The 23,004-nt window shown below is 37.7% G+C and overlaps 1 protein-coding gene across 3 annotated transcripts in view; it reads right to left on the reverse strand.

The window, feature by feature from the left end:
* Positions 1-4,544: 4,544 nt before the first annotated feature.
* Positions 4,545-23,004, reverse strand: part of ttyh1 (tweety family member 1) — an 86,036-nt gene continuing 67,576 nt past the window's right edge. Inside the window, exons 13-15 of one of the 3 annotated variants that reach the window (XM_057833672.1) lie at positions 17,875-18,036; positions 11,583-11,661; positions 4,545-4,895 (exon numbers count right to left, since the gene is read on the reverse strand). In XM_057833672.1, coding sequence (XP_057689655.1) covers positions 4,812-4,895; positions 11,583-11,661; positions 17,875-18,036 — 325 coding nt within the window. In that variant the 3' untranslated portion in view covers positions 4,545-4,811. The remainder of the gene's footprint in view (positions 4,896-11,582; positions 11,662-17,874; positions 18,037-23,004) is intronic. The other 2 variants (XM_057833674.1, XM_057833673.1) reach the window with 2 other exon arrangements.

Consider the following 23,004-nt stretch of genomic DNA (forward strand, 5'->3'; position numbering starts at 1 on the left):
ACAGTCAACCTCTGCTGCCACCTGCTGTCAACACTGTTGTCGTCCAACGTTCCCCCTAGCATGCATTGCAGCGTTACAATGTAAATGAGATTCTAAATTCTTGTTCTTTGCAAATTATTTCTTCAGTTACTGTTCCGTTTGTTTCATTAATTGCTAGTTATGGTATTTGGTAACTCTTTATTTGACAGTGGCACCTTAAGACTGTCATAAGGCCATTAAAATTATCACATGACACTGCCATGAGCATTAATGAATGCTGATGACAGATGTCATTTTGTGTCATCCAGCAAATTATCTCACTTTTGAATGGATGTAAAAGATCTGAGCAGGACATAAATGGAGTTAGTCGTGGCAGAAAACACTCAGGTGACTTGAAGTTCTGCTATGAGACCCCCGATTGTACAAATTTCAAAATTGTCCTATATGCATATGTGATACATCCTTGGAATGCTTAAAAAAAATTTTTTTTTTAATTTTAAACAGCAAAACCGTAACCGGAGGCGAGAGCAGAAGTAAAGACGCCATGATTTTAACGAGATATTATCATGTACTAACCTTGTTTCGATCTAAAAACTCCATGTAGCATGTACAGTGCCTTGCAAAAGTATTCGGCCCCCTTGAACCTTGCAACCTTTCGCCACATTTCAGGCTTCAAACATAAAGATATAAAATTTTAATTTTTTTGTCAAGAATCAACAACAAGTGGGACACAATCGTGAAGTGGAACAAAATTTATTGGATAATTTCAACTTTTTTAACCAATAAAAAACTGAAAAGTGGGGCGTGCAATATTATTCGGCCCCCTTGCATTAATACTTTGTAGCGCCACCTTTTGCTCCAATTACAGCTGCAAGTCGCTTGGGGTATGTTTCTATCAGTTTTGCACATCGAGAGACTGACATTCTTCCCCATTCTTCCTTGCAAAACAGCTCGAGCTCAGTGAGGTTGGATGGAGAGTATTTGTGAACAGCAGTCTTCAGCTCTTTCCACAGATTCTCGATTGGATTCAGGTCTGGACTTTGACTTGGCCATTCTAACACCTGGATACGTTTATTTTTGAACCATTCCATTGTAGATTTGGCTTTATGTTTTGGATCATTGTCCTGTTGGAAGATAAATCTCCGTCCCAGTCTCAGGTCTTGTGCAGATACCAACAGGTTTTCTTCCAGAATGTTCCTGTATTTGGCTGCATCCATCTTCCCTGTCCCTGCTGAAGAAAAGCAGGCCCAAACCATGATCCTGCCACCACCATGTTTGACAGTGGGGATGGTGTGTTCAGGGTGATGAGCTGTGTTGCTTTTACGCCAAACATATCGTTTTGCATTGTGGCCAAAAAGTTTAATTTGGGTTTCATCTGACCAGAGCACCTTCTTCCACATGTTTGGTGTGTCTCCCAGGTGGCTTGTGGCAAACTTTAAACAAGACTTTTTATGGATATCTTTGAGAAATGGCTTTCTTCTTGCCACTCTTCCATAAACGCCAGATTTGTGCAGTGTACGACTGATTGTTGTCCTATGGACGGACTCTCCCACCTCAGCTGTAGATCTCTGCAGTTCATCCAGAGTGATCATGGGCCTCTTGGCTGCATCTCTGATCAGTTTTCTCCTTGTTTGAGAAGAAAGTTTGGAAGGACGGCCGGGTCTTGGTAGATTTGCAGTGGTCTGATGCTCCTTCCATTTCAATATGATGGCTTGCACAGTGCTCCTTAAGATCTTTAAAGCTTGGGAAATCTTTTTGTATCCAAATCCGGCTTTAAACGTTTCCACAACAGTATCTCTGACCTGCCTGGTGTGTTCCTTGGTTTTCATAATGCTCTCTGCACTTTAAACAGAACCCTGAGACTATCACAGAGCAGGTGCATTTATACGGAGACTTGATTACACACAGGTGGATTCTATTTATCATCATCGGTCATTTAGGACAACATTGGATCATTCAGAGATCCTCACTGAACTTCTGGAGTGAGTTTGCTGCACTGAAAGTAAAGGGGCCGAATAATATTGCACGCCCCACTTTTCAGTTTTTTATTTGTTAAAAAAGTTTAAATTATCCAATAAATGTTGTTCCACTTCACGATTGTGTCCCACTTGTTGTTGATTCTTGACAAAAAAATTAAATTTCATATCTTTATGTTTGAAGCCTGAAATGTGGCGAAAGGTTGCAAGATTCAAGGGGGCCGAATACTTTTGCAAGGCACTGTACCATCGAGTGTCAAGACACAGATGTGAATGGCCACAGCTGGATTTTTGGGAGCTTTTATGGGTGAATCATGGTAATAAAAAAGGGTCGTGATGCAGAAATCGCAGACATCAAAGAGTGGTCGAGATGTTCTTTTTCATATATTTACCCTTTTAAGCATTTTTTTTTTTCTTTTCAATTTTTCTTTGTTTGGATCGATTATTTATCATCTAACATATTGGGGAAAATGCGACAGTAACAGAAAGTACAATTAATCGATAGTTATGTGGTAGATATCCGTGACTTTTTTACAGACGCCATTTTTTTCAATGTGACGTAATTTGTTTAAAAGTGTAAAATATGCCAGTGAATAATTTTTTAAAGTCGTTTTTTTTTTTTTTTATCAAATTATTAGACATTGATTAATGATTCTAAGCTAAAAATGACAGACGTTTTGATTTTGTGGAGTGCGGGGGGGGGGGGCATGAATGGTTATGTCAATTTATCATATTTATCATTATTTATGGTGGGATTGTGGGGGCACTGGGGACACTTTATATTGCTCTGCACCAAGCACTTTAATGGAAACTAACCCATAGTATTGTTGGAACTCCAATCTGAATTTCGTTGTTATCTTGACAATGACAAATAAACTCTGAATCTGATTAATAAATATAATTACTTACCTTCTTTTTATGGCTGGGTTGAAACAAAAGTGGTTGCGCGACGTCTGTAAATGGGGGTTTACAGGGTAAAAGGGACAAATTTGAAATAGTTCGGGGCTTAATGCGCCATGAATCTGCTATGGCAGCATATACACATATTGTTCTATCAAACACAACAATTCTTTTGGCTTAAAATACAGCAGTTTATTTTAAAGAGGAGTGCAAAAGCAGAAACTGCTTTTTCAGTCTTGTCTGTGTTTTCCGCCTGACAAAATTTGCTGGATGGCGCCGTCTGTCATAAGCTTTCATGAATGCCCGTGATACTGTCGTGTTATAATTATGGCAGTCTTATGACAGTCTTATGACACCGCTGTCAAATAAACCGTAGTGGACTATAAGCCGCAGGATTCAGAATGAGGGAAAAAAGTAGTGGTTTATAGTCCGAAAATTACGGTATTTAATGGGGAATCCTATTTTTTTCACATGAATGTGTTTGTCTCCAAAGACACGTTTTTAGCTCGTCACATCGTCATGAAAAAAATTGTTTGTAGAGGAAATATTTTCCTTTTTATCGTTGACGAAAACAACACTAGACTGTGGACATGCACAGCTGCGTGTTCGCCCGGAGTGGTCGACCCTAATCCTCTATTGAAGATAAGAAAAATGCTTTTTAGGGCAGTATCAGTTAAAATGTCACAGCTCTGTGTACTCATCAAGGAATGGTGGAGCATGCATGTATTAGAAAAGTATATCAAATTAACCCTAAAAATCCCGTATTGTGCCTTAAAGTGCTTTTGTGGTTTCAGACTGGCTGTTGTAAACGTTTCATATTAAAATGTAGACACTCGTGGGTTATAAATCAGCTGTGGCTTGTGCATGTAATTTTATTTATACTATAAAATTTACAAAAGATGGTCAGCATGGATTTTTAAACACATCTTTTCTGACTTCAATGATGACACATTGAGCGTCAGGTTATTGTAGTTCTTTTTTTATTACTCTTTATTCATATTAGACTCTTGAGTGTAAAAGGATGCCATTCAAAAGGAGCATTGTACAAACTCAATTAGAGGGGTTAACACAGTCAGTTGGGAGAGAAGGGAGGGAGGGGGGCTTCAATGAGATCTCCAACATACCGTAATATACACAAAAACATCTCGGAGACCCAATGTTGTGCTATGTGATACAAATAAAAAGTCTACACACCCCTTTTCGGCATTCAAACAGGAGTGTCTGGTCCTTTTATACCCACATGTACATTAGTTTTATTGCTATGCTGTAGCTGCATGGGATTTGTCGTTCTTTCAGGGTTCTCCGTTGAAACGTGGCTCTCTTAGCCCTCAATTGTGGTTATTTTGTTGTTAAAGAGAAATGATTATTATTCCGATATAGACAGTGAGATATACATAATACCGTAAGGTAATACACAGAAAATACAGAATTACCACCTATAAAAAGTAATAATAAAAAATATATAGCAAGTGAGGGAGGGACTGCATAACCATTGACAGAAAAAAAATGTGCTTTGTTGCTACGTGCCAGTGCTTTTTCTACAACAATTTCATATTTATATATATGTATATAAAACAACTTTCAAAGAAACGGGTGATACAATGAAGAATATAAAACTACATAACGTAGTCACGTCAATACCATTCTCCACTTGCCTCACCACTGTTCACAGTTTACACAGTTTGGACAAACAAGGGGAGGGTTTGGTTTCACATCCTACCAGCGTGTCCACAGTCCTTTTCGCTCCTGCTTTATTTATTTATTTTTTTTCTCATAAGTGCTTCTAATAATCAGAATTGTCAGAACAATAATATTCAGTGGTACCGACGTTATACGCAACACTAAAGCCTTGAGGTTTTTTTTAAGATTAGTTTCCGTTGGTTTTAAAGTGTCCGTTCATATGAAAACTAAACATTTGTTTTCTTCCTCTATACATTTCCTAAGAAAAGAAAAATATCAACGTGAATACAGGTTTCTTGAATGGGCAGGGTTGGAATGTGATTGACTTCCCCCGTAACCAGTCAGCATGCTGGGAGAGTACTGCGGAGAAATAGCAGAAATGTGTTATTCAAACACAGTAAAGTCATCTGTGCAAGCTATTGACATTCCATAAAGCTCAGACTGTAAGATATATCAGCAAAATGAAATTGTGAACAGAAAAAAAATGGCAAATGTTGTTCGTAAATATTATATATCACAATTAGTATACATCAGGGATGCTCATAGTGTTTTGCTTCAAGAGCTACTTTTCAAGGAGACAACCTCCCGTGATCTACCTTAACCATAGGTGGGTAGTGACGCGTTACATGTACTCAGTTGATTAACTTTTTGAGTACTTCTAAGAGTAGTTTAACAAAGCCATACTTTTTACTTGAATGGATTTGTGAAGAAAAAACACTACTCTTATTCCGCTACATTGGGGTACACGAGTCGTCACATTTTTCCTCTTTATTCTACATATTACATTTTTATTTTTTTTGCTAGCATTGCTAAGAGTAGCTCTACCAATTTCACCAATGAGACGTCGCAACAATAATCACATGACTCCATTACACCCATCTGACACAAGCTTACCGTTCTATAATCACGCAGCCTGTTCAATAACATGGCATCTTTAAACGACCATAAAAAAATGAAGTATTTGACATACAGTCCCTGACAAAAGTCCTGTTGCTTATCCATTTTGTAGAAAAAAAATTGCTAATAACCTGACTTTTAATTATTCATTTGGTTTCAGAAATGGCTCATATGAAAGCCAAGACCCTCCCAAATGATGTTGAATGTACAAAAATATATATGTTTCACTGAAAAAAGATTCATCATTTAATGAAGACATAAAGGTCAAATTTTGGGTAGACAAAAGTTGTGTCGCCTACAGAAAGTAGTGTGAAAAGTGAACAAAAAATGTACTAGAAATACAAAAATATGTTACATAATTAGGGCTGTCAAAATTATCGCGTTAACGGGCAGTAATTAATTTTTTAAAATCACGTTAAAATATTTGACGCAATTAACCCACATGCCCCGCTCAAACAGATTAAAATGACAGCACAGTGCAATGCCAACTTGTTGTGTTTTTTGGAGTTTTGTCGCCCTCTGCTGGCGCTTGGGTAGGACTGATTTTATAGGCTTAAGCACCCATGAGCATTGTGTAATTATTGACATCAACAATTTCAATTTCAACAGTTTCAAAAAATTTCTATAACTTGGACTAACATTTATCTTTTAAGAACTAGAAGTCTTTCTTTCCATAGATCGCTTTAACAGAATGTTAATAATGTTAATGCCATCTTGTTGATTTATTGTTATAATAAACAAATACAGTACTTATGGACCGTATGTTGAATTTATATATCCATCTTGTGTCTTATCTTTCCATTCCAACAATAATTTACAGAAAAATATGGTATATTTTATAGATGGTTCGAATTGCGGTTAATTACGATTAATTCATTTTTAAGCTGTAATTAACTCGATTAAAAATTTTAATCGTTTGACAGCCCTATACATAATATAAGCGAATTAAGTAGTGGTGCTGTGAGAACCAAATGTATTATTTTGTATGACTTCCATGGGCTTCGGCAAGGATTCATAAAATTTATTGATGAAGTCATCAGGAACATCAAAGAAAGCAGTCTTGCATGCCTCCCAGAGTTCATCAACATTCTTGGGTTTCGTCTTCCATGCTTCCGTTTTCATCCTACCCCAGACATGCTCAATGATGTCCATGACTGGTGACTGGGCTGGCCAGTCCTGGAGGATCTTGATCTTCTCTGCCTTGAGGAACTTTGAGGTAGAGATTGAGGTATGCGATGGAGCATCAGCCTGCTTGAGAATTTGTCCCTTTTTATGGTTAGGAATGTAAGAGGCAGCTAAGATTTGTTGATATTTCAGACTATTAATGTTGCCTTCCACCCTGCAGATCTCTCGCACACCCCCATACTGGATGTAACCCCAGACCATGATTTTGCCACCACCAAACTTCACTGTTTTGTGGCAAAAGGTGGATTTTTCAGATGAATCTTCCATTGAATTACACCACAGTCGCCACAAATATTGCAGGAGACCTACTGGAGTCCGCATGGATCTGAGATTCACTCAGAAAAAAGTGAAGTTTGGTGGTGGCAAACTCATGGTCTGGGGTTACATCCAGTATGGGGGTATGCAAGAGATCTGAAGGGTGGAAGGCAACATAAATAGTCTGAAATATCAATAAATCTTAACTGCCTCTTACATTCCTAACCATAAAAAAGGGACAAATTCTGCAGCAGGATGGTGCTCCATCGCATACTTCAATCTCTACCTCAAAGTTCCTCAAGGAAAAGAAAATCAAGATCCTCCAGGACTGGCTAGCCCAGTCACCAGACATGGGTAGGATGAAAGAGGAAGCATGGAAGACGAAACCCAAGAATGTTGATGAACTTTGGGAGGCATGCAGGACTGCTTTCTTTGATGTTCCTGATGACTTCATCAATAAATTGTATGAATCCTTGTCGAACCGCATGGATGCAGTCCTTCAAGGCCATGGAAGTCATACAAAATATTAAATTTGGATCTCACAGCACCACTACTTAATTCGCTTGTTATTGTAAGATGTTTTTGTATTTGAAGTACATTTTTTGTTCAATTTTCACACTACCTTCTGTAGGCGACAAAACTTTTGTCTTGCCAAAATTTGACCTTTATGTCTTCATTAAATGACAAATCTTTTTTCAGTGAAACAAATATGTTTTGTGCGTTCATCATCATTTGGGAGGGTCTTAGCTTTCATATGAACCATTTCTGAAGCCAATTGAATAATTAAAAGATAGGTTATTAGCAATTGTTTCTACAAAATGGATAAGCGACAAGACTTTTCAAGAACATTTTAAAATGCTTTAACCGGCTGATATTATCGGACAACCCACAGTTTTCCACATTCCTACATGTTAACAGTGACAAGCAAGACACTACAGCAGAGGTCAGCAACCTTCAGTACTCAAAGAGCCATTCTGACCCAGTTTCCACAGAAAAGACTTCACTGGGAGCTGCACACACATATTGATAGTTCAAAAGATTGCGTCAGCATATATGTAAATATATTTATTTACATGTATACTAATATGTATTTGTAGTACAATTTTGATTTAACAAAGTTGTTTACCCTCCTTTAAGTAAGCAGAATGCTTATGTAAAGTCACAGTTGCCACTTGGAATGTGTACCCACAAATCTTTGCGCCCCTGGATGGCGCCAAGACCTGTGAGTACACCCTCTGAGTGGCGGTTGTGACTTTACATAGTTGGTGATGTCAAGACCTGTATGAGTGTTCTGTTAACAGACACACAAAACATCTAGCCTGGTTTGATCTCCGGATTAAAATGTCAACTGTTCATTTATTTAAGATAAAACTGAGCCTTATCAGAGAGTTCAAAGAGCTGTATTCAGGCTCCGGAGCCGCGGGTTGCCGACCCCTGCCCTGCAGGGATGGGGAACCTTACTAAAAGGAATAATAAGTGAGCATTTGTGAGCCATTCCATAGAATCACTCTTCACACAGTGTCAAAGTGAGATATGACGCCATTTGAAGGTAATTTTTTTTTTCTATAAATGATTTGTGAATAAAGTCTTACCACATAAACCTCCAGGGCAAGGTTTTCATGATAAATTTGTATAAGAGTGTGCTTTTGTAAGCATTGAGAAAACTGCTTTCACCGTATTAGCTGCTATATGCAAGGTAGTGGCGCCAAATTTCCCTAAATGATTTAAGAATGGGTCAGAAGTTCATTGATTTAAATAAACACGTAATATTACAAGACAAAAGTTTTTTTTTTAAATGAGATTAAAGTCCTTAAATGACGTATCTTTACATTAGGCAATATGTATGGATGCAGTATGGCTAATTTAGCTAAATTAGCTACTTCGTACTTTACGAAGCTCTAAAACGCTTCTGTTAAAATGAACAAATAAATTGGGAGCTAGGACGGAGTATCAGTATAAATCCTTACATTGATTATAATTGGATGTAGATGTTCCTAAAGATTAAGGATTTTCTTATTTGTGAAATAATTTCTAAAATACATCCTCAAGTGATGCTTTCAAGATTGTTCATTATAATGGTTTAAAGTACAGAGTAGCTAATTTAGCTAAATGTTGTCCATACATATTACGTAACATAAGAGATATAATGACTTTAATCTCATAGTGCAGTATTACGAAAAAAAAAATTGTAATATTACTTTAAATTACTTAGTATAACAAGTTTAATCGCACATTATGACTTTTTTCTTGTAATATTCCGACTTTTTTCCCATATTATTCCATAACATTACGACTTTTTTCTCTTAATATTACGTAAAATTATGTAAAATTACAACTTTAAACTCTTAATGTTAAGCCTTTTTTCCCATAATATCACAACTTTTTCCCGTAATATTATGACTTTAAGTCTCAATTTTTTTCTGTTTGTTTGGCCTTAATACTCCATCGTACTACTTACAGTGGTATGAAAAATTCCAAAAAGTTCAGATAGTTTATCACATATCTGCATAAAATCCCCATCAAGTGTGATCTAATCTTTGTCAAAATCAAACAGATGAAAAAACAATCTGCTTTAACTAAAACCACCCAAACACTTACGGTTTTCATATTTCAATGATGATAGTATGCAAACAATGACAGAAAAGGGAAAAATAAGTAAGTCAACCATCACTTTTAATATTCTGTGGCCCCCCCTTTGGCAGCAATAACTTCAATCAGACGCTTCCTGTAGCTCCAGATCAGTCTGGCACATCGATCAGGACTAATCTTGGCCCATTCTTCTCTACAAAACTGCTGTAGTTCAGTCAGATTCCAGGGATGTCTGGCATGAATCCCGGTCTTTAGGTTATGCCACAGCATCTTAATGGGGTTCATCTGAACTTTGACTTGGCCACTCCAGAACGTGTATTTTGTTCTTCTGAAACCATTCTGAAGTTGATTTACTTCTGTGTTATGGATCATTGTCTTGTTCCAGCATCCATCCTCTTTTTAGCTTCAACTGTCTGACAGATGGCCTCAAGTTTTCATGTAAAACGTCCTGATAAACTTTGAATTCATTCTTCCATTAATGATTGCAAGTTGTCCAGGCAAGGCAGCTTTAAACCACTTATCAGTGATTGGGCACACACCTGACTTAAAATGTTTGGTAAAAATTGGTTTCAATTGCACTTGTTTGCATGCTATCCTCATTAAAATATGAAAACCAATAAACATTTGGGTGGTTTTAGTTAAAGCAGACACTGTATTTTCATCTATGTGATTTTGACAAAGATCAGATAACATTTGATGGGGATTTTATGCAGAAATGTGAGAAATTTCAAAAGGTCCAGATGCTTTTTTTATACCACTGTAGTTCTGATTATCTGTTTTCAACTGGCACAACGAAGATTTTATTGCCTAAGTCATGCCACAGCATCTCAATGGGGTTCGTCTGAACTTTGACTTGGCCACTCCAGAACGTGTGTTTTGTTCTTCTGTAACCATTCTGAAGTTGATTTACTTCTGTGTTATGGATCATTGTCTTGTTCCAGCATCCAACTGACTGACAGACGGCCTCGGGTTTTCCTGCAAAACATCCTGATATACTTTTTAATTAATCCTTCCATTAATGATTGCTATTTGTCCAGGCCTTGAGAGAGCAAAACAGCCCCATATCATGATGCTCCCTCCACCATGCTTCACAGTGGGGATGAGGTGTTGATGTTGGTGAACTGTTCCATTTTTCCTCCACACCTGACGTTGTGTGTTAATTCCCAAACAATACAACTTTGGTTTCATCAGTCCACAAAATATTTTGTCAAAACTTCTGTGGAGTGTCCAAGTGCCTTTTTGCGAAAATTAAACGAGCAACAATGTTTTTTTTAAACAGCAGTGGCTTCTTCTGTGGAGTCCTCCCATGAACAAAATTCTTGGCCACAGTTTTACGTATAGTTGAAACGTGCACAGAGATATTGGACAGTGCCAGTGATTTCTGTAAGTCTTTAGCACGCTGGGGTTCTTTTTTACCTCTCTGAGTATTCTGCGCTGAACTCTTGGCGTCATCTTTGGTGGACGGCCACTCCTTGGGAGAGAAGCAACAGTGCCAAACTCTCTCTATTTTTAGACAACTTCTCTGACTGTCGATTGATGAACATCCTGACTTTCAGGGATGGTTTTGTATCCTTTCCCAGCTTTATACAAATCAACAATCCTTGATCGCAGATCTTCAGACAGCTCTTTTGACCGAGCCAGGATGCACATCAGACAATGCTTCTCATCAAGACAATTCTTACCAGGTGAGTGTTTTATAGTGGGCAGGGCAGCTTTCAACCACTCATCAGTGATTGGGCACACACCTGACTTAAATTGTTTGGTAAAAACTGGTTTCAATTGCTCTTTAAGTCTCCTTGAGCAGAGGGTTCACTTACTTATTTCCCCCTTTTGTTATTGTTTGCATGCTATCCTCAATAAAATATAAAGACCTATAAATGTTTGGGTGGTTTTAGTTAAAGCAGACACTGTTTTTACATCTGTGTGATTTGGACAAAGATCAGATCACATTTGATGGGGATTTTATGCAGAAATGTGAGAAATTCAAAAAGGTTCAGATACATTTTCATACCACTGTATAATTAGTATGAGGACCAAAAATGATTGAATAAAGGCTCCCCACTCCTGCGCTAGTGATGGTCAAGATGATAAAATGGCACACACGAGAACAGAGGAACTCACAGAAGGGGGTGGGGACTGCCTGTCAGTCAAGGGGAGGCTCTCATAGCCAGGGTTGCCATTGGAGGAAACGTTTGGAGTCCTGCGTAGAGAGAGTAGAAAGAGACAAGGGAAGGAGGAAAGGAGAGGAAGGATGATGAATGAAAAAGACACATCGAGAAAGACGGGTGGCGGTGGTTCGGGAGTCGAGGGCGGGTAAAAAGGGAAGAAGGAGAATCAGCGGTTAGAGATCAAGCGCACAAAGCACGTCTCTCTCGCTCTCTCTTTTTGTCACTTTCAGTCGGTCTCCACTCATTTAAGGCCAAAACGTTGCCATCATAATGAACGCATTCATCAAACCGGGTTAGTTAGGTACACCTACACAAGCCAATGACATCCCGTAATCATAATCTCAAAGGAATACGATTGTAGGGCTGCAACTAACAATTATTTTAACTCAGTGTTGGATTTTTCTAGTATTATACATTACTCTGTAATGTCATTAGATTGCATAGTTGTACCTCATGTTGTAACTTGCAGTGAGTTTACTCCAAGATCTTCCTACCAAAAATTAGTACTATGGAAAACAGTTTGAGCATTTATTCCTAATCCGATCAGATTAAAGTCTATTGATTAGTACATAATGTACTTGTAACTGTTAGTAGTATAACAGCTAAAGCCTTGTTCAGACTGGCAGCTAAAATGCGATTTTTAGCCCATCCAGAGTGAAACTGGATGGGATTTGATCGTCTGTGACGTCACTCTATGCTGAATGATGCTTTTGTTGCCACAGCAACCTGTCAGGTGTGTCAATAATGTGGCCCAGTCTAATCAGGCCCGGATCTGATTTGGACACTTACTAAAAAATATGTGAAAAATCAGCCCTAAGAATCAGATTTGAGGAGGAATCGGATTGGATTCGGATATGCCTGCAGTCTGAACACAGCTTTAGACATACAAGTGTCACTTTTAGCCTACTAGTACAAATATACTGGTATATATATTTGTATTTAAAAGGTTAATAGTCCATGTACTGGTGCGCGCTTTAAATTCACTTACTAGCGGCTAATAGTGTGTCACACAATTTACTAATAAAAGACTGCCACAAACGATTATTGTGATCATCGTCGATTTTTTTTTTCTTGTAATTTGTTGACCAACCGGCACATGCTAAAATCATGTTATTTACTGCTATATGACTTTGGGATTATTTATTTGGTGCTGTTGACGAAAATAGATGTCCAATCCAGTGTGAATGATCATTCGATGCGAGTCCTCTCAGTTTAAATGGATTGGACATCTACTCAAGAGTTTAAATGGAAAGACAGCACCTTATTATTGTCCATCCCAACGGAAAGAATCTTGTCTAATATATGGCAAAAAGAATTGAAAAGAATGGAACAGAATTTCATTTTTCTGATATGTAATGATGGAGGAAAAACCTAAATTAAAGACAGAATTCACAGGAAGTGGTTCGCTGACGTGTATGTGTGTGGGTAAACAGTGATCCCTCGCTAATTGGCGCTTCCAACTTCGCGTCCTCAGCCCATCACAGATTTTTTTCCAATTAAAAAATAAATAATAAATACCAGTGAGTCATTCCGAGCCGATTACGTAGTCTCCCTCTCCCTCTTGCTGCTCTTTGTTGTTCAGGCAGTGCACTGGAGTTGCTTATTAAAATTTAAAAGATGATTGACAGACGTTAAATCTTTGATCTTGTAACAGATGCTTGAAAGCCAAAGCTTCAAAGCGCCGCATGCGTCAATCATCGTTTAACTTGTTAAACAGTTGCTGTGGCAACTCATTGTGTGTAAGTGAGCAGCTTGACCGGATTTGAGAGGATTCACTCTATTAAGCATTTAATAAAGACAGGCATTTTTCTACTTTATTATTGTTTAAAAATAATTCGGTGGGACAGTCTCATGTTTAAAACCAATTATTAAAATTGAAGTGCTTAAAAACCATTTATTGAAATATAAAAATTAGGGCTGTCAAAATTATCGCGTTAACGGGCGGTAATTAATTTTTTTAATTAATCACGTTAAAATATTTGACGCAATTAATGCACATGTCCCGCTCAGACAGATTTAAATGTCAGTAGAGTGAAATGCCCACTTGTTAATTGTGTTTTATGGAGTTTTGCCGCCCTCTGCTGGCGCTTGGGTGCAACTGATTTTATAGGCTTCAGCACCCATTAGCATTGTGTAAGTAATTATTGACATCAACAATGGCGGGCTACTAGTTTATTTTTTGATTGAAAATTTTAGAAATTTTATTAAAATGAAAACATTAGGAGGGGTTTTAATATAAAATTTCTATAACTTGTACTCACATTTATCTTTTAAGAACTACAAGTCTTTCCATCCATGGATCGCTTTAACACAATGTTAATAATGTTAATGCCATCTTGTTGATTTATTGTTATAATAAACAAATAGTCCTTATGTACCGTATGTTGAATGTCTATATCCATCTTGTGTCTTATCTTTCCATTCCAAAAATAATTTACAGAAAAATATGGCATATTTTATAGATGGTTTGAATTGCGATTAATTGCGATTAATAAATTTTTAAGCTGTAATTAACTCGATTAGAAATTTTAATCGTTTGACAGCCCTAATAAAAATACATAAAATTCAAATCGTAATATTCGTATCTCTATTCGTTTTTTTTTTTTTTTGGGCGGTTGGGGGGGTGGGGGCGCTACTTCGTGCTTTTTCACTAAGCGCGGCAGAAAAATTGCTGCGCCCGTAAGAGTTGTCATGCGTGACTATATAACAGTAACTGTTTTTAATGCAAAAGCAGATGTCTGCACTGCACATTTATTATGTCTTACTCATATTATTTTTCTTAAATCTAGCCAAATACCTTTCCCTATTTATTTAATTTATTTATTTATTTTGAGTGTTAAAGACTAATGATTAATGCGTCAGATTATTCCACTTTAAGTAAATATTACTATGTGTTTGTCAGCCCATACATCCATAAATTGGTCATTTTTTACCTAAATAAATAATGCTTTTAAATAATGTTTTGAGGTTTTTTTTTTTAAATATTAAATATACTAATTTATTGCTTAAAATAAGTCTGATAAGCTTATTTTAAGATAGCTATTTTTCTTATTCCAAGAAATCTGAGTAAAATTTAATTGACGCACTGGCAGATGATTTAACTTATTTCTGGTAGATTTACATTGAAAACAAAGGAATTTAACTAGTTTGAAGGAGGTGTGTTTCTGTAGTCTGCTAATATCATATTTTGATTAATTGCACAGATAATCAATCTGCTTTCATTGAGGACTACTATATTGACTGCTAAAGATACATAATTCAAGTAATTTCAAGTCGCTATAGACGACGAATTGGCTCTCTGAATAGTTGTCGATTAATTTGACAGTCGATTAGTTGTTGATTAGTCCAATAATCATTCCAAACCTACACTGGATAAAAATGCCACTTCAAAAATTTGCAAAAGTTTCTTTAACACAAAGTACTCTTTGCTTATAACATATATAAAAAAAAAACTGTCAATAGAACAAGTAAAAATTGTCCTAAAATAAGCTTTTATATCTTACTTTTTAAGGGATTTTATCGAATTTCAAGTGTGATGACATTTTTTTTACCAGAAACCTACCGTAATTTTCAGACTATAAGACGCTACTTTTTTCCTTCCAAATTTGTTGATTTATTTGGGTTAATGGGAAACACTTTATTTGACAGCGGTGTGATAAGACTGTCATAAGACCGTCATAATTATGACACGAGACTATCATGAGCATTACTGAATGCTTATGAAAGATGTCATTAAGTGTCATCCGGCAGATTATGTCACTAACTCTGTTTATGTCCAGCTTGGATCTTTTACATCCATTCAAAAGTGAGATAATTTGCCGGATAACAGTAAATTATATCTGTTATAAGCATTCAGTAATGCTCATGACAGTGTCATATCATAATTATGATTGTCTAATGACAGTCTTATGGCGCGACTGTCAAATAAAGTGTTACCAAATACCATAACTAGATATTAATGAAACAACTGGAACAGTAACTGAGGAAGTAATTAGCACAGAACATGAATTTTGATCGTTATTTACATCTGTAGCGCTGCAATGCATGCTCAGAGGCATGTTGGACGACAACAGTGTTGACAGCAGGTGGCAGCAGAGATTGACTTTCTCCCCCAAGGGAGCAGTGATGGCCAGCTTTTTGAAGGTTCAAAGTAAAGATGTATCGATCGATCGGGATCGGGTCCGATCACAACATTTTCAAAGTATCGGAATCGGCAAAAAAATATTGGACATGCCTTTTTTTGATATATATATATATATATATTTTTTTTTTTTTTTTTTTTTTTTTTTAATTACATCGTTTTCTAATTGTATTTCACGTTACAGACACAAAGTCTTACCCTGATCCAGAGTCTTTAGTTTTGGCTTAAAGTAGGACTGTCAAATTTATCGCGTTAACGGCGGTAATTAATTTTTTTTTAATTACATTAAAATATTTAATGCAATTAACGCATGCGCTGCACGACCCACTCACGCATTGTCGTGTTCAATCTATAAAGGCGCCGTTTTATCTGTATATAGAGCTAAAAGGCAGTGTAAAATGAGTAGAGTGAATTTAGGCAGCCTTTGGAGCCTTTATTTAATTGGCTAAAGCCTTAAAATCCCCCTCTCAACAATTAAAAATATCGTGGGTTAGGGAAGAAAGGTAGGAGTTGATCTTTTTCTTAACACCATATGTTATTTCTCAACGCAGAGAAGATATATCAATTGGTGTCACTACGCACAGTCATGGTTGCATTTGGGCAGAACAGTTAAATGGCTACAGTATCATTTACTGAAAGCTCAACAAATACACTAGATGGCAATATTTAGTCACAATATACAAAGTCACATTTATCCTTTAAGAATTACAAGTCTTTCTATCCGTGGATTCCCCTCACAGAAAGAAGGTTAATAATGTAAATGCCATCTTGAGGATTTATTGCTATTATAAACAAATACAGTACTTATGTAATGTATGTTGAATGTATATAATGTATATAAGTTTTATTCATTTTTTTTCTTAATGCATTGCCAAAATGTATATGATCGGGAAAAATTATCGGGAATGATTGGAATTGGGAGCAAAAAAAAAAAAAGCAATCAGATCGGGAAATATCGGGATCGGCAGATACTCAAACTAAAACGATCGGGAACGGATCGGGAGCAAAAAAACATGATCGGAACAACCCTAGTTCAAAGCTTTATGATGTTTCGTTTGGTTTTATGACAGTCATATGATGCCGCTGTCAAATAAAGTTTAACTGGTTAAAATCTTTTTGTGTAAATATTCCATAATAGAGTGAGGAGAGCTGCGGCTTATATTCCAGTGTGGCTTATCTATGAACACATGCCGTTTTCATGCCAAATTTGAAGGGTGCGTCTTATAGTCAGGTGCGCCTTATAGTGCGAAAATTACGATGTTCTTTAAGACATTGTTTTTTTTCTATGCAGTGCATGTACTTATTGACCAAAAGTGGCACTAGTAGTGAAAAAATGTCAAATAATAGTAGTAAAAATGTCACATTGAATGGTCTTACTATTGAAAACACTGATTGCTACTATTACAAAACGGAATGATGCTCCAACGGTTTTCCATTGTGGTACTCAAATAAGATGTTAGAAGAGTGAGGAGTCACGAGAAGCAAAAAAAAAAAAAAGTCAGGAAAGATCACAGTGAGGAGACAAGTGATGAAGAGTGATACGGAAAAAAGTTGTGAACCTTCGGTCGGATTTTCTTGCCAATTTGCCGGCCCTCCCCACAAAAACAAAGCGGTGGTCTTACTAGGCGAAGATGGTGACGGCGCAATTTCAAATCAAGGGGGGGGAATTAACGGGCCTGCGTGGTCTGTCCTGAAAACACTCAAGACAGACGTGGGGACGGACAGACAGACACACGGGCAGACAGACGGACAGACAGACAGACAGGCCTCTGCAGTTGTGTCCGCTTTTCTGTCTACACTGTCGTCCATGTTGACCTGTCTGTGTGTCTGCTAGTCCTATGGGTGTACCAAACGCTCACTGACTGCCTGTCGTGTAACTGCGATCAAATATTAACTCACTGGCTGCCATTGACGGTGAGAGATGCCCAAATTCATTTTGACTGGGAGAATCAATCAAAATGGATTTGGACATCTATCGCTGTCAATGGTAGTCAATGAGTAAATATTCCTGTATGCATGTGTATGTAATCTGGACTGCCCTGCAACATCTGGAAGCTTCTGTCTGTCTGTCTGTCTGCGTGTCCGTGTGTCTGGTGTTACTCACGGGAGGGGCGGCGCGCTAGAAAAGGGGGGTGTCCACCCGGCCCCCGGGTAATTATAGAAGGGGGCCCCGCGTTGAGACCCAGAGGCCGTCTGTCTACGTGCCTGATGGGAGGTGAAGGGGTCCTCACTCTCGCTGTCCGAGTCTTCGTACTCTTCCGAATCGCTGGTGAAACGGTGGCCATGGAAGAGAGAAAGATGGAGATGTGTGAGGATGAGATGCTAACGTGGACAAGATGGAGAATACTGAGAATATTGTATTTTTTGGATTATAAATAGCTGATTTTCTGTCCTTTTGTTTCCTAGCGATAGCATTTCCGAGGCTAGATTATCTAACTTGTCAAGAAAACAACCTTAGTACCACTACAAAAGGACGATTTATCGCTAACTGTAAGCAATTTGACGGATTTTAACAAAAAAGTACCGTATTGGCCCGAATATAAGACGGCCCTGATTATAAGACGACCCCCTCTTTTTCAAGACTCAAGTTTGAAAAAAGACTTTTTGAACACCAAATGAATTTTTATACAGAAAATAATTACAATACATCCGAAACAATTGATTATAACAATATATTTGAGAGAGAAAAAGCATGTTATTTTGCCGCATTCAAATCTTAATATCTGAACATTTAAATATGTAAACTAAAGTGCAATGACATTCGTACATGAGTGGCTACTGGTTTTTGAAATGTAAATAAACCAAACTATTGTAATAAAACAACAAAATTGCAATAACTGCCTTAACCATCAAAGTGGAGTCTAACTGTAGTCTTGAAACAAATCTGAATAAGGAAAAACATTGCAATAAAATAATGCAAACTGGTTAAACTTGAGAGTAGCTGAGATCTGTCATGACAGAACATCGCTTCAATGATATCTGGCGCCATCTAGCGTCGTGAATGGGTATAATGTCTAGACGCTGAGATCTGTCATGACAGAACATCGCTTCAATGGTATCTGGCGCCATCTAGCGTCGTGAATGGGTATAATGTCTAGACCGCGAATATAAGATGATCCCCTCTTTTTCAGTCTTATTTCAATGCAAAAAACACTGTCTTATATTCGGGCAAATACGGTATACCCACAGTTTGCCAAGATGAAGCTGCTATGCTAGTATGCAGCTAGCTGAGTTTGATAGACACTCTTGGGATTTTATTCAAGAATTTTATATCCCATGTTTATGGTCTTACTGATGACTAAGTTAAAGCTAGAGTGGTTTGACAGATTCCAAAGAACAGACATCCACAGTGTGTTACGACAAAGCTGCTATGCTAGCACACTGCTTACAGAGTTCATTAAGCTTTTCAATAGGATTTTATTGCTCAAGAAGTTCAGTGCCATTACAGAAGGTTAATTTATTTTAATCAAAAAATTTCAGACATCCACAGCGTACTGTCAAAGTTACTATGCAAGAGCTTGCGCTGACAACCGTTAGCCCTAGTTCAAGCGCTTTGGAGATTTTCAGAAGACTCCTTGCACTGCTTGTGAAGAAGACAAGCTAAAGTGGATTTTATTAGGGGATTTTTTCTTCTGCTTAATTGAAGCTGCCGCTTACTAGTTAGGCGCGATCGTTTTAAAAGTTAAAGGTACAGAAAACATCTAGTTTGAATGAGCTTCATGTCAAAGACATTTGGTCAAAGTAAAGCCCCTTTCACAGACATATCCCGGTAAATTCCCGTGTAAGGTGACCCGGGATTTACTCACGTCATTGCTTTCACACATGGGGAGATATTCTGGGAATGACGCGGGTTGGACACTATAACCAGGACATTACATCATTTTTTGTCGGCATCAGCTGTCACCTTCTGTTGGTCAGATAGTGTTTTTTTACAGAGCCGGTTGTGGGAGTGTTCCCTACGTCATACCTTCAGCCAATTCAAACTCATCAAGACTGTATTTAAGCCCAGACGATCCAAGCTGAAGGGTGCCAAGATATTAACTTGCTGGGCACCATTCGACTACTTGCACTCTTGAATTTCGTGAATTTACTAGCTTGTTCGTCTGCGGTCCTTGTTTTGAATTTTAGTGTATTTGTTTTGCTGTCTTATCGGCTCTCTGCCGACCGCTTAGGTTTGTATTATTGATCCCCATCGACCTACTGTCACATACCCATTGTGTTATTCCCCCTTTTCCGCAATCGCGTGTATTTTTGTTTGTATTTAATAAACCCTTGATTACATCCCTCCTTTGTTTTTTGGTTTGAGGTACAACCTTCTTTCCATGGTTCCGCGGACCCTAACATCGGCAACAAAATAAACCACACATTTCCAAAGATGGACGATGGACTCTCTTCCTCAGCTCTGTGATACAGCAGCAATTTAATTTCGTTATGTTTTCAGTTTAATTTTGCCATTTCCAGTTTGCAATGTTGATAATTGTGATGTTTGTTTACCGCTTTTAATCATACTGCAAAGAAAGAGAAAATGACGATTGGCCCGCCGTGATATTTACGTCATCAGCCATCGTGCTTTGACCCAGGAATCAAACGCATACTTTCACACACGCCTCATCCCGGGAAAGTCCGGGGCATAATATTAAGAAGCAACCCGTTAAATGTCCGTGTAGTCTCTGAGTCAGTCGACCCGGGAAATTGCTTTCACACATAAGCGCTACCCATTTAAATCCCGGAATTTTAACGACGTTTGGTATATGCGAAAGGGGCTTAATCAACTCATTAGCTGCGATTTTGACTGGGAGAGGGCGCGTGAACCCCCCACACCCCCACCCCGTCCTCTCACCCAGTCAAAATGGATTGGATGACTAGCGTTGCACTAAAGCTTCAGCATTCACAGCCAGTATGCAAATGATGAATTTCATAGACATCGGATAATGAAGAAAATGTTTAAACAGAAAAAAATTGCAACACCCCTTACGAGCTCTATTTTGTGACGTCAGTTATACCAACACTCGTAAACACTGATAGACTTGAACACATATGCATGTGACAATGGGAGTTATTGAAATCATGAGTAAGGGCGGGCAATCTGGGATAATCACATTTGATTGGGTATAATAATACTGGCATTAATAAAATGTCTGCCAACACCTACAATGGCCCCTTTCTGGTAATGCTAACTTTACCATGTTATGTTTACATGTTTATGTTTACTTTATTTTCCACTATTACACAATAAAAAATTGAAACACTGTGTTTGTTTTTTTGTGCACATTATAATTAACTACCTACCAGAAGGTTACGTAACGTTAGCGGGTCATCATCACATTGTGAATATATTTTTAACTATTAATGCTGTGGAAATGCGACATGCGGAGCATTTCTACTTTCTACCGCAGTTAGCCATTATTTCCTGGACTTTTGGGTGGTGAACAAAATATATTGTAATATAATCATGTATGACTAAATGCATGCTTTCATTGCTGTTTTGTTACCGTAAATGTGCCGTTACTAAGAGTCGTCTGTGCTGTATAGTGGTCGGTAATCATGTAATACCAATCAGAAGGTGGCAACAGGTAGCTAATTACTTTGATTAGTGATGCGTCAGGTGAACGTGAGAGTGGCATTAGGGGTGTTTTCACAAAATCGATTCTGAGATATATCGCAATATTACGTCCTGCAATTCTTGTATCGATTCAAAATCCATCTGTATTATTACTTACATGTGTGTTTTTGGTGGAAATAAACAATTCAGTGGCTGCAGCATTGCCTTGCAGTCTGCTGAGGTAACAACAACATCAGACTAATCCGAGTAGACATTTGTGGAAAAATCGCCCTCTAGTGGTTGCTCGGATGAGTTCTTTTATCAGTCTGAAATTTTGGCTCATTTTGGTTTTGACTGATAAAACAGAGACATGGAGTACAGTCGCTGACAAAAGTCTTGTCGATTTTGTAGAAACAATTGTTAATAACCTGACTTTTAATTACTCAATTGGTTTCAGAAATGGCTCATATGAAAGGTAAGACTCTCCCAAATTATGTTGAATGTACAAAAATATATTTGTTTCACTGAAAAAAGATTTAACATTTAATGAAGACATAAATGTCAAATTTTGGCAAGACAAAAGTAGTGTGAAAATTGAACAAAACATGTACTTCAAATACAAAAATATGTTACACAACATAAGCGAATTAAGTAGTGGTGCTGTGAGATCCAAATTTAATATTTTGAATGACTTCCATGGGCTTCGGCAAGGATTCATACAATTTATTGATGAAGTCATCAGGAACATCAAAGAAAGCAGTCTTGCATGCCTCCCAGAGTTCATCAACATTCTTGGGTTTCGTCTTCCATGCTTCCTCTTTCATCCTACCCCAGACATGCTCAATGATGTCCATGACTGGTGACTGGGCTGGCCAGTCCTGGAGGATTTTGTCTTCTCTGCCTTGAGGTAGAGATTGAAGTATGCGACGGAGCACCATCCTGCTGCAGAATTTGTCCCTTTTAATGGTTAGGAATGTAAGAGGAAGCTAAGATTTGTTGATATTTCAGACTATTTATGTTGCCTCTTACCCTGCAGATCTCTCAGGGCGCAGACAATTAAAAAAACGTGTAGCATTTGCCAAGGCCCACAGCCTGTCAAAAGGATGGACGCTGGAAAAGTGGCAAAAGGTGGATTTTTCAGACCAATATTCCATTGCATTACACCACAGTCACCGCAAATATTCCAGGAGAACTACTGGAGCCTGCATGGATCCGGGGTTCACCCAAAAAACAGTGAAGTTTGGTGGTGGCAAAATCATGGACTAGGGTTACATCCAGTATGGAGGTGGTTAGGGTTAGGGTTAGGGTTAGAGAGAGATCTGCAGGGTGGAAGGCAACATAAATAGTCTGAAATATCAACAAATCTTAGCTGCCTGTTACATTTCTAACCATAAAAGGGACTAATTCTGCAGCAGGATGGTGGAGGGTCTTAGCTTTCATATGAGCCATTTCTGAACCCAATTGAATAATTAAGTCAGGTTATTAGCAATTGTTTCTACAAAATGGATAAGTGACAAGACTTTTTTTCAGGGACTGTATTTAGAAGACTGCGTTTAAGCATGTTAGAACAAAAACAGGTTTGCACTGAAAAGAGAAAATGTTATAAGGAAAGCCATATGTTATTCAAACATAAAACAACAACAAAAATAATTGAGTGCTGGATGAGGTTTCAGAAATAAATTGATATAAATG

Source organism: Corythoichthys intestinalis, chromosome 4, assembly GCF_030265065.1.
Source record: "Corythoichthys intestinalis isolate RoL2023-P3 chromosome 4, ASM3026506v1, whole genome shotgun sequence".
Classification (NCBI taxonomy): domain Eukaryota; kingdom Metazoa; phylum Chordata; class Actinopteri; order Syngnathiformes; family Syngnathidae; genus Corythoichthys; species Corythoichthys intestinalis.